Genomic DNA, 12,716 nt, shown 5'->3' with positions numbered 1-12,716 from the left:
CATCACTGTGTGTATTATCTCTGTACTGTGACATCACTGTGTGTATTATCCCTGTACTGTGACATCACTGTGTGTATTAATAATCATAATATATTCATGTTCTGAACCTACGGCTAAAGGTTTTGCTATGTAGTCTGATAAACAGCGACCAGTGAGGGATTGGTGAGATACTTCACCTGCGTTTTTGTTTTTTTTTGGAAAAAAAACATTCCCTTGACATCCCCTTTAACATGTCATTTCACCGCTCAGCAACACAAACCTCAGAAAAGCGAGCTGGTTTTTAAATCATGTATTTATTAAAGTATCAAAACACAAAAACCTCATAATAGAAAACAATGGTAATAAAGTACCTTATAATTAGGACATACATTAAAACATGCAATTCCTCTCACATCTGTAATATCGTGAGCGCTGTAAAACTTAGTACCACAACGATAATTGAACCTGCAGATGTTACACAAAGTGACAAAAAAAACAATAATATTATAATATATTTATACATATATATAGTGCTAACATGGTTAACATACATGCCAGTAGACGCATGGAAATAACAAAAGCCAAAGAAAAAAAAAAATACACAACATGACGCCTGCGTCACATGTAATATATCCGGATATATTCTATATATAGTGGGGACAGTAAAGGATGAGTCTACGAGTGATGTGACTGGAGGTTTCCCCTCTCCTGCTCTTTCTACCTCTCCATTGATACGGATACATAACAATCTGATTGCAGAGGATTTGCAACCCCATCCGATTGTTCTATCTTAAACGTGATTGGCTGAGCTGTAGCGCCCTCACGCCTACGGCACCCAAAAACTTAAGACCAATATAATGGGCCGCCTGTATTCCAACCAATACAGAGGTAAAGTCCACAACGACCATTTTTGCCATTTTTCAAGACCCCCCCAGATTCCAAATGCCATTCAAGGGGGCAAAACAGGAACTAGACGATTATATTTGGTAGGTAATGCGGGACATTCCCTCTTTACTATCAAAGCAAGCATTAAAAGTCAGGATCGTATAGGGCATATATTTCATGAGGTCACACGATTAAAAGGGTTGTATCAAATCATGAAGGATTGAGCTGCAATACCAGACTAAGCCTAGAGAGGTGCTGTTTCTGGAGAAAAAGTTGAATTTTTTTTTTAGACAAACCCTTTAAGACCTACCACTCTATACCCTATACGAACCTGACCTTACAAGTTGCTCTGCAAAACCCCATCAACATCACATACTACGCCCTCTGACCTCCGAAATAATTCATGTCCACTAGCGGCAGTGTATTGTATGCAGCTATACATGTTCTGGACAACCCCTTTAAGGAAGGGATAGCGACAACTATGCTCAGGGACACAAAATCGATACCTGATGGTAACAGTCGCATGGTGTGAATTTCATTAGAGATGGAGTTGCCCTTTAAGGATATTCTAAATCACCCCGGATTACTGCGTAAGCACTCTACCTTTAAGACTGATGCCTTTAAATACTTGCAGAACACCCAGGTGACTACTGAACACCCCTATAATTTAAATCAGGGTATACATGGCCTCCTAGATCACCTACAAACATACGGCTACACAAATCCCGCGTGAATATTGTTCATTTTTTTAATGTTTAGTTCCAGTTTAACGCTGCCATTCGCCCCCTCCCCCACAGACAAAACAGTGAAAAAGAACGACAAACTTCCATCCAACATGTACTAATACGACAGTTCTGTTACAGAATATAAAGAGGTCATACATGTCAGAGCGGCACGTGGTGCTCGTGTGCGGAGGTCGCCTCTCTGAGGTAATTTTGGCTTCATCATCATTACACACGAAAGACATTGAAAAATACATGAAAGGTTATGTAGCATCTTAGAAGATCTTAATACCCAGAAAGTTGTCTTAAAGGTGCCTACATATGAAATCTGGATCTTCCCCTTTAAATATGGCTGACTGACTTTGAAGTCCCAGTAAGGGACCTGCTGAGAGTCGTAGTCCAATAAAATCTAGATTAATACTTTGAGATTTTTTTTTTTTGGAAAAGGAGATCTGTTTAGTCAATGGGTAAGCAGCAAATGTGGAAGAGTCACCATATGTACAGGAGACCGTCAGCATGGAGACCTATGATAGAAGTGAAATGTGCAGGGCACGGTCTAATGGAAAATGTGGCGCAGACGGGATCCATTTTTTACGGTCTGATCCGATTGGTTTGGGGTGAATTATCTCCCCTAACCAACTAAGCATCCATGTACAATTAATGGTCAGACCCATACACATTAGTTAGGCCTCGTTCACATGGTGTAACGTGCCACGTGATGTGGCACGTGTACGCCGCGGGACCCTTTGCGTGCCGTACACGCTCCCATTGATTTCATGCGACACCGTGTGACACCGTGTGAACGAGGCCTTAGTCGGGTTCCATACACTTTAGAGGGCCGGGCCCCATACTCGTTAGAGGGCCGGGCCCCCATACTCGTTAGAGGGCCGGGCCCCATATACATTACATAGTCGGGACCCATACTCGTTAGAGGGCCGGGCCCCCATACTCGTTAGAGGGCCGGGCCCCATATACATTACATAGTCGGGACCCATACTCGTTAGAGGGCCGGGCCCCCATACTCGTTAGAGGGCCGGGCCCCCATACTCGTTAGAGGGCCGGGCCCCCATACTCGTTAGAGGGCTGGGCCCCATATACATTACATAGTCGGGACCCATACTCGTTAGAGGGCCGGGCCCCCATACTCATTAGAGGGCCGGGCCCCATATACATTACATAGTCGGGACCCATACTCGTTAGAGGGCCGGGCCCCCATACTCGTTAGAGGGCTGGGCCCCATATACATTACATAGTCGGGACCCATACTCGTTAGAGGGCCGGGCCCCCATACTCGTTAGAGGGCCGGGCCCCATACTCGTTAGAGGGCCGGGCCCCATACTCGTTAGAGGGCCGGGCCCCATACTCGTTAGATGTGGCAAATTTGACAGACAACCCTCGAACGTGCTTTAGTATGGCATTGAGCACAATGGCCATCTAGTCTGTCCTATGTAATATGTGATCTGTGTGACCGATATATGTATATGTACGCAGACATAGCAGAGCCGAGCTTGTCAGACGTAGCAGAGCTACATTACACGGCTTGTCACATAACGCGGCAGCCTATGACAAATTCAGCTCTGCTATATTTGCATGTCAGTTACACGGCACAGCACACAATCTCCCAATATTCGATATAAGGAGGTGCGTGTCTGCACCAATTTCACATAACTGAAGTGATTTTGGGTGACTACTCCTATAAAAGAACATTTTAGGCCTTAGGCCTTTGTAGCAACCAATCAGAGCACAGCTTCCATTTTGCAAGAGCACTGTAGGATTTGAAAGCTGTGCTGTGATTGGTTGCTATAGAAAACAAGGCCTGTGTATCCTTCATCATTGTCCCCCGCTGAAATGAAACCTCTACTCGATAGGTTGCTTTGAGCAACAAAGACAAAAGTCTTTCGTATTGCCCCATTTTATCCAAGGCCGTTCCTTTAATGCCTTATTCACACGTCCACATTTTTGTGAAAAATACATTTTTTTCGTTTATTACATTTCCTTTGCTTTTCTAAGTCTTGGGTCGTGAAAAACAGATGACAGGCGAATGACATCCGTTTTTATTCACAGACAATGCAGAAGTGGGAGGAAAAAAAAATGAACACACTGCCGTTTTTTGTCTGAATAAATACATTGACATGAATGGATGCGTCCATGTAAAATGCGAATACGTATATAAAACGCAGAGGTGTGAATAAGGTCTTCGTGTACGGCACTAGTAGATGGGCACAAATAGATTCAATGCTGTGGAGTCTGAGGCGCCAAGTACCTCGCACCTCATTACATCCTATTGATCTCAAGGGATAACCCACAAACAAAATGGCTGCATTCATGGCGTACACATAATCAGTTTAGTGACCTCCTCAAAGACACAAGGCGAACGACACCATTCCAAAAAATAAATGTAGGTGATGGGTCCTCAGATGTGTAAGGTTAAGGCAGTCCGTGGTGCTTTGTGTGGGCTTCGCTCCTTATTGCCTCCGGAACACTGATTTTTAGACTTCTTTGTCCTTCCCGTTTCTGCGATCCGCAACGTATAAAAAAATAATTGCACAAAGTGTAAAGTAAAAACCCATCGTGCTGCTATAGGACAATACTAATAGCAAGTGAATGGATCCCAGCGACAGTACGCCAAATCGGCGGCAACTTCTCAAACACGATAATGCTGAATCCTTCTGCTCCGACCTTGTGATGGTGCTTAGACCGAGGCTCTTTCCTTGCAAGGATTCCGCTAGGGTTGTCTCTGATACACTTAAGCCCCCCAGGGGGCGTCAGAGTTTATTTCATGAAGTTCCTTGTATTGTACAATAGAGAGCGGCTCAGTTTACGCCCTCGGACACTAAGTTCTGCAGGGTTCCGTCTTTGATTTGCTGAATGAAGAGGTTCCGCTCGTCTTCTGGCGTCCTGCCGTTCTGCGCCCGGACTATGCAGGTGGGTCGGTGGAGGTTCAGCATGTAGATCAAGTGCTGCTTCTCGTTCTTCAGTTCCTCAATCTGGGCTTTCAGTTCTGCATTGATAGATTCCAGTTTTTCTGACTCCTTTTTTGGAAAAAAGGGAGGAAAAATATTTTAGTGTATAGTTAGAGCTGGCAAATGATAGATTCTGCATTTAGGATAGGGGTGCTCCCTCTGAGCATAGGAAAAATCCAGTTAAAAGTTATAATTCCCTTTGTCACCACTAGGTGAAGCTTATAAATTTACATCCCTGCAAAAAATCACTACCGTATGCATAGAGCTCCCTCTAGTGGTAGATGCAGGGAGACTAAATTTTATTATATTACACTATGGATGTGTAAGAGAAATCACAGTCCTAAGCTTTCTAAGGATTTAGGATCTATAAAGTTATAGGTAGACTTTCCTGCCCAAGACCACCACTGATCCTAAACAATATCATTATATATATATATATTTCAAAATATTTTGAGGCTTATATTTGATGACCTATCCTTAGATCAGCAGGATATGACGCCCAATACCCCTGCCACAGCTGTGGCTTCTACACTATTTACCGAGCACAGCGCCGTACACTGTATAGTGGCTGTGCTTGGTATCACAGCCCTGACCAAGCTGCCAGTAGCCAAGTAACCAATTAACGTGACGTCACTTCAAGTAACTGAATTGGGTGGGTGGGGGTCCAGGAAAACTCCTTTAACCCATAGCCATTGTTTATAATATACAGCAAAATTAATATTAACCCTTTCTTTATAGCAGACTAGACCAACCCCAAAACCACCCCGTGTAAGGGTATGTCTTGCAGTCTGTATTTTGGGGCATTTGCCCCTCTATTGTATTGTCTGACTACTCCTTTATTACTGTATATGTAGGATTTGGACGGAATAAACGGGAGTAAATGTGAGCCATATGTGCCTAAACAGAAATACGGCGCATACAGATTGTTCTACGAGTCCTTCCGATGGTAAAATCCTACAGTGCAGCCGACATGGCGCAGACGGAAGCCATTGAGGAATCGGCTGGCACATGTGAAACCCATTAAGTGCATTATTTCGGATGGGATCATATACTCTGGAATTGCTATTACATCGGACTGTGACGAATGGATACAATCTGGATTTTGATTCTTGCAAGAAGCCATTTAGTAGAAGTGAGCGAGACCTTAGAGGTTTTGGTAGTGGCCTTAAGTAAACTCTGGGAATAATAGGGCTTTCTATCTCGCCGCTGCCGCCTAGTTATAGAAAGAAAAGGTAATATCGGGACAGAAAACCGCAAAGTTAAATAATTTCAAGTGCTGAACTATAGTCGGAGGCGGCCACTGTGAAGATGTGACTTTGAGGTCATTGTTTGCTATATGGTGTGCGAGTATAGGGATACTGTAACACATACATGCCGTTTTAAAGGGGAAGTTCAGGCCCTATTGACGGGGGTCCTTAAGCTTGGACCTCCCATAAGTTCTCCGGTTTTAAAGGGATTTTCAAGGCTAAACATATTGATAACCTATCTTAAGGAAAACAGATTGGTGGGGGATCCAACAACCAACAGCCTCGTTCCATTCATTTCAAGGGAGCTGCAATACCAGACACAACCCACTGTGATGCGTGGCGCTGTGTTAGAAAGAAGCAGCCATGTCTTTCTAACCCCATTTAACCCCTTCAAATAACGTTAAATCGTCCACAACAAAATGTCACCCCTCACCTTCTGTAAACTTTCGGTCCTCTCTTTCTTCTTGTTTCGACATTTGGCAGCTGCGACCTTATTTCGTTCCCTTCGCCTCTTTTTCCTTTCATCTTCTTCTGGTATGAACTAAAAAGGAGAAAAGGATGTTGATTTATGAATAAAGTTAGTTGAAAAGGAGATTTATCAATATTGGTGAAAATGAAATGTGATGGTGTTGCTCATCGTAACCAATATAGGGTTAAAGGCGTTGTACCTAGAAAAACATGGCTGCTTTCTTCTGGACACAGTGCCACACTTGGTTACAGGTTATGTGTGGTATTGCAGCTCAGCCCTATTCACTTCCATGGAGCTAAACTGCCATACCAGAGATAACCACTGGACAGGGGTGGCAGTGCTTTGGGTAGGAAGCAGCCATGTTTGTTTAACCCCCAAGTTTCATCGTGGCTATAACTTACCTCTGTCTTGGATATGGTCATTTCAATCGGCCTTTCGGCTACCACCACATTGTCCAGGCTGCAAGGCGGCCGAGTGATGAGGCGCTTGCTCTGGATTGCGAACCGGAGTTCTTCTTTAACAAAAGGTGTCAAATTAGTAAAGTCTTCAAAGGCAAAGGCCATGGTCGGTGACAGACATGGAACAATTGCAGTTGCGCTGACCTCGGCGGCAGAGCCTTGTCCTGGGTGCTGAAGCATCATTTTTTCTGAAAGTGAAAGATACTGAGATTATTAATCTGCACAAATGTTTCTGGGAAATATGGCTGCATACAAGAACCCGAGGAGGATAGTCTGTCTGCAGAGCATTGCTTATTATCCTATAACCCTATATATCCCAGAGCTCAGCTTCTCTCCTCTATCCTATAACCCTATATATCACAGAGCTCAGCTTCTCTCCTCTATCCTATAACCCTATATATCACAGAGCTCAGCTTCTCTCCTCTATCCTATAACCCTATATATCACACAGCTCAGCTTCTCTCCTCTATCCTATAACCCTATATATCACAGAGCTCAGCTTCTCTCCTCTATCCTATAACCCTATATATCACAGAGCTGAGCTTCTCTCCTCTATCATATAACCTATATATCACAGAGCTCAGCTTCTCTCCTCTATCCTATAACCCTATATATCACAGAGCTCAGCTTCTCTCCTCTATCCTATAACCCTATATATCACAGAGCTCAGCTTCTCTCCTCTATCCTATAACCCTATATATCACAGAGCTGAGCTTCTCTCCTCTATCATATAACCTATATATCACAGAGCTCAGCTTCTCTCCTCTATCCTATAACTCTATATATCACAGAGCTCAGCTTCTCTCCTCTATCCTATAACCCTATATATATCACACAGTTCAGCTTCTCTCCTCTATCCTATAACCCTATAGATCACAGAGCTCAGCTTCTCTCCTCTATCCTATAACCCTATATATCACAGAGCTCAGCTTCTCTCCTCTATCCTATAACCCTATATATCACAGAGCTCAGCTTCTCTCCTCTATCCTATAACCCTATATATCACAGAGCTCAGCTTCTCTCCTCTATCCTATAACCCTATATATCACAGAGCTCAGCTTCTCTCCTCTATCCTATAGCCATATATATCACACAGTTCAGCTTCTCTCCTCTATCCTATAACCCTATATATCACACAGTTCAGCTTCTCTCCTCTATCCTATAACCCTATATATCACACAGCTCAGCTTCTCTCCTCTATCTTATAACCCTATATATCACAGAGCTCAGCTTCTCTCCTCTATCCTATAACCCTATATATCACACAGCTCAGCTTCTCTCCTCTATCCTATAACCCTATATATCACAGAGCTCAGCTTCTCTCCTCTATCCTATAGCCATATATATCACACAGTTCAGCTTCTCTCCTCTATCCTATAACCCTATATATCACACAGTTCAGCTTCTCTCCTCTATCCTATAACCCTATATATCACACAGCTCAGCTTCTCTCCTCTATCTTATAACCCTATATATCACACAGCTCAGCTTCTCTCCTCTATCCTATAACCCTATATATCACAGAGCTCAGCTTCTCTCCTCTATCCTATAACCCTATATATATCACACAGTTCAGCTTCTCTCCTCTATCCTATAACCCTATAGATCACAGAGCTCAGCTTCTCTCCTCTATCCTATAACCCTATATATCACAGAGCTCAGCTTCTCTCCTCTATCCTATAACCCTATATATCACAGAGCTCAGCTTCTCTCCTCTATCCTATAACCCTATATATCACAGAGCTCAGCTTCTCTCCTCTATCCTATAACCCTATAGATCACAGAGCTCAGCTTCTCTCCTCTATCCTATAACCCTATATATCACAGAGCTCAGCTTCTCTCCTCTATCCTATAACCCTATATATCACAGAGCTCAGCTTCTCTCCTCTATCCTATAACCCTATATATCACAGAGCTCAGCTTCTCTCCTCTATCCTATAGCCATATATATCACACAGTTCAGCTTCTCTCCTCTATCCTATAACCCTATATATCACACAGCTCAGCTTCTCTCCTCTATCTTATAACCCTATATATCACACAGCTCAGTACATATGTTCAGAGTTTCTTGTGTAGTGATATAATCCATCATTCAGACCCTACAAGTAGTTGGACATGTCATTGAGTTGTTGTTATCGCAGATGTTACAAAGTCCACAGTTAACCTGATGTATAAATAGCCTGTTGTGGATTATTATTACACCAGCGTGTGGCGCTATTTATACTTGTAGATGACCAATTAAGCAGTTAGTGGGTACTACAACCTCTCCTATTATAACCATATTGTACGCCTCAGTGGACTCGCAGCCATCATACACTCCTGCAGGTCCCTCATATGCGCGGACTGTGACGCCATCAGGTTAATATTAAATCGTCACCCGGTTCATTAACCCCGCGCCCTCTCCATGACCCGGAGCTTTCTGACATGGCACTATGATTTCTACATGGAGGACGTCTTCTCCTCCTTCCTCTGATGAAACCAGGAAACAGGTGATGTTTCCCAGGAAATGGCCGCTAGTGGGGCGCGACACCGCACCGGTTGTGTAACCCGCCGGCCGCTCTGCCCGAGGTCGTCATTGAGGAAGGTGACAAGTGCACGCAATGTGACAAGGCACCATCATGTGATGGGTGTCACATTGTACCTGATGGCGCAAGGGTACAACGGAAATACAAGAAATGCAGATGTAGCAGTGCCGAATTGGTTCACGGTAACTGTTTGTGACCTGACAACTGGTGAGAGCAGATTATTTATGTATATCCCATATGGTCTACGATCCCCCATTAGTATGGCGTATTTGACGGTCACCACCTATGTATATGATACCGTATATATACACCGTATATAATGGCGTCACTTTCTATCCCTACACGTAATCATACGTGTGTCACAGCGTAGACGATAAAGCGCCAGTCATGCCGTGTCAGCGACCGTATCATTGTACTATACATTAGGTGTCGCTTTCAGGAAATGAATAATGGAATGTCTCACTACTGCCACCTCTAGGCAAGAAGCTGCAAGTGCAGGAGAGTGAACTGAAAGTATTACCAGGCAGTTTCATCAGAGGGCTGAATCCTCGTGCGCCTGTTGTGCTCTATTACACATTCCCGGCCACACACACCATGGGCAGGCGGGCGCTACAAGGACGACCACCGGAATCGCCATACCATGGACTCGACGCAGGATCGAACCCTGGAGTCATGCAAAAACTCAGCTCTGCTACATCTATAACTTATATTCACCTACAAAGACCCCGAGTATCATAACAAAGGCGAAAAAACGTAGTAAAAACACAACATCGAGTTATAGGGTCATACATAATAAAAAGGGGATGTATAGTTATCTCTATTATACACAGGAGTAGCAGAGCTGAGTGTGTAATATAGATGTATAGTGTAGGGATTACTATAATAGAGTAGCAGAGCTGAGTGTGTAATAAAGATTTCTACTGATCCTATATTTTAGTTATCCCGATCAATGACTAGTCCTCATCCCAATAATAATTATACAAAGACATAGCAGAGTTGAGTGTGTAATATCAATGTATATTGACCAGATTGTACAATAATCAATATAGTGCTACTGACAATGATATAGAGATGTAGCAGAGGTGAACGTGTAATGTGGCTATTATCCTATAGAACTAGGACCCATATAGTAGTAATAACAACAACAACAACATTACACAGACACAGCAGAGCTCAGCATGTAACGTGGTTATTAATCTCATAGTACAAGGATCAATAATATCTTTACACAGGCATAGCAGAGCTGAGCGTGTAATATATAGTCACAACGTATCAGAATATAACACACAAAGGAACCAGCTGAATGAAAGAAAAATCAGCTCTGCTACATCTGCCCCATCTTTATTCTTTCACATCAGGAGAAATCCCAAGAGCCAGGTAACAGAAGAGACTAAGAAGTTACTGGCCGAACTTTCTACTGATGTCTATAGAAGTTCCTGAGAAGATCGTGGGACAGTAGAAGAGACTAGAAATGTCTAGAGAAGATCTAAGGAACTTTATATCTACATAGATTATCTACAGAAAGATACAACAATACGGAATATACAATAGTAATAGTATAAGGGAATCACTACTGAGTACAGAACATTCCATAGAAATATCTACTGGTAACATTGTATCAATTGTTGTAGAAAGTCAAGATTCCAACACTAGATAAAGGAATAGATAGATCGATATGAGATAGAGCGTTGTATTGTATCATAAGTAGATAATAGATACATAAAAGACAGATAGATAGATAGATAGATAGATAGATAGATAGATAGATAGATAGTATATACATAATAGCTGATATATAGAAGGATTAGATAGATAATTGATCCATAATAGATAGATAGTTCTATTGTATCATAAATAGATAGACAATATATACATAATAGATAATACATAGCTCAATAGATTGATTCATAATAGACAGATAAATAGATAGTTCTGTGAGTATCAGCTGAGGGGGGCAGATGTTTTGGGGGGTGTCAGGTAGTGACTCATGATGATGATGATGATGATGATGATGATGATCATGATGAGTTGCCAGTGAAGTTCTGTAAAGTTTCAGAAACACAAAGGATCCAGAAGAGGGAACACAAGCGCACAACACAAAGAAGCGGAGAAGTTTCCATCGACTGCAGGTCCTACAGCAGAAGCCCCCTGCCCACCCCGCCGCCCCTTACCTGCTGTGATGTGACTGAGGGTCCCGCCACTAAGTACAGTATGCCAGTGTCAGGCAGCGCAGCAGAGCTGTGTGTGTGAGCCCGGCTGTGTAGTGAGTGGCTCTCTCTCTCCCTGGCAGGGTTGCATCACCTCTTTATATAGCAGTTCAGGAATGCTGACCTGACGTCATTCTAATTATAGAAAAAAAAGTGAGCTCGGAGTAAGCTGGTGATGCAAGCAGGGCCAGGAGGGGGCGGTGCAGGGGGAAGCCTCTCTCCATACACGGCGGGGCGGTGACTCCTGCAGCGCCCGCTCTCTCCACATGCCTGCAGTATACCACTGCTGTGCATAGAGGGCGCTGTTGCTTATGGCTTACTCGCTTGTTATTCTGACGTCGCCGGCAGTGTGCAGATACCACAGGTAGAGGGCGCTGCGGCTCGTGTTGTTCTCATGTTTGTGTTGCTGTTACCGGGCAATGAGGTGGTGCCTAGTGGCGGCAATAACATAACAGTGAGAACTGAGCCGCGGTACCGCAACTGTATCACCGACTGATACCGCATAGACGAGGAGACACACAATGCGGCTTCCATGTTAGATACATGCTGTCCTTCTGTCTTTCCCATATCTATCTATCTCCTATCTATCTATCTATCTCCTATCTATCTATCTATCTACCTCCTATCTATCTATCTCCTATCTATCTATCTATCTATCTATCTATCTATCTATCTGTCTGTCTCCTATCTATCTATCTATCTATCTATCTATCTATCTATCTCCTATCTATCTATCTCCTATCTATCTATCTATCTATCTATCTATCTATCTATCTCCTATCTATCTATCTATCTATCTATCTATCTATCTATCTATCTCCTATCTATCTATCTCCTATCTATCTATCTATCTATCTATCTATCTATCTATCTATCTATCTATCTATCTGTCTGTCTCCTATCTATCTATCTCCTATCTATCTATCTATCTATCTATCTATCTATCTATCTATCTATCTATCCCATATCTATTTTTTTATTATGCTTACTTATATAGCGCCATCATATTCTGCAGCGCTTTAGAGACACCATCAGTCACTGTCCCATACAGGGCTCACAATCTACATTCCCTATCAGTATGTCTTTGGAGTGTGGGAGGAAACCGGAGTACCCGGAGGAAGCCCACGCAAACATGGGGTGAACATACAAACTCCTTGCAGGTGGGATTTGAACCCAGGACTCCAGCACTGCAAGGCTACAGTGCTAACCACTGAGCCACCGTGCTGCCCCCATATCTATCTATCTATCTATCTATCTATCT

The 12,716-nt window shown here is 43.1% G+C and overlaps 1 protein-coding gene across 1 annotated transcript; it reads right to left on the bottom strand.

The window, feature by feature from the left end:
- Window positions 1–325: 325 nt before the first annotated feature.
- ATF3 (activating transcription factor 3) lies at window positions 326–11,578 on the bottom strand. The gene is made up of 4 exons (XM_075267071.1): window positions 11,420–11,578; window positions 6,667–6,911; window positions 6,230–6,337; window positions 326–4,618 (listed from the first exon to the last, which is right to left on the bottom strand). Exons 2-4 carry the CDS (start codon window positions 6,904–6,906, stop codon window positions 4,400–4,402), a joined length of 567 nt encoding a protein of 188 aa, XP_075123172.1. The 5' UTR covers window positions 6,907–6,911; window positions 11,420–11,578; the 3' UTR covers window positions 326–4,399.
- Between the last annotated feature and the right edge of the window lie 1,138 nt (window positions 11,579–12,716).

The sequence above is a fragment of the Leptodactylus fuscus genome, chromosome 3, assembly GCF_031893055.1.
Source record: "Leptodactylus fuscus isolate aLepFus1 chromosome 3, aLepFus1.hap2, whole genome shotgun sequence".
NCBI lineage: Eukaryota > Metazoa > Chordata > Amphibia > Anura > Leptodactylidae > Leptodactylus > Leptodactylus fuscus.
This window is presented reverse-complemented; position numbering and strand designations above follow the sequence as displayed.

Bases quoted from the DNA above. Each gene is read 5' to 3' on its own strand.
- ATF3 (XM_075267071.1), bottom strand. From the start codon at position 6,906: ATGATGCTTCAGCACCCAGGACAAGGCTCTGCCGCCGAGGTCAGCGCA. The intron at 6,338-6,666 runs GTAAGTTATAGC...TCTCCTTTTTAG, and splicing joins TGACCATATCCAAGACAGAG to TTCATACCAGAAGAAGATGA. The intron at 4,619-6,229 runs GTGAGGGGTGAC...TTTCCAAAAAAG, and splicing joins GGACCGAAAGTTTACAGAAG to GAGTCAGAAAAACTGGAATC.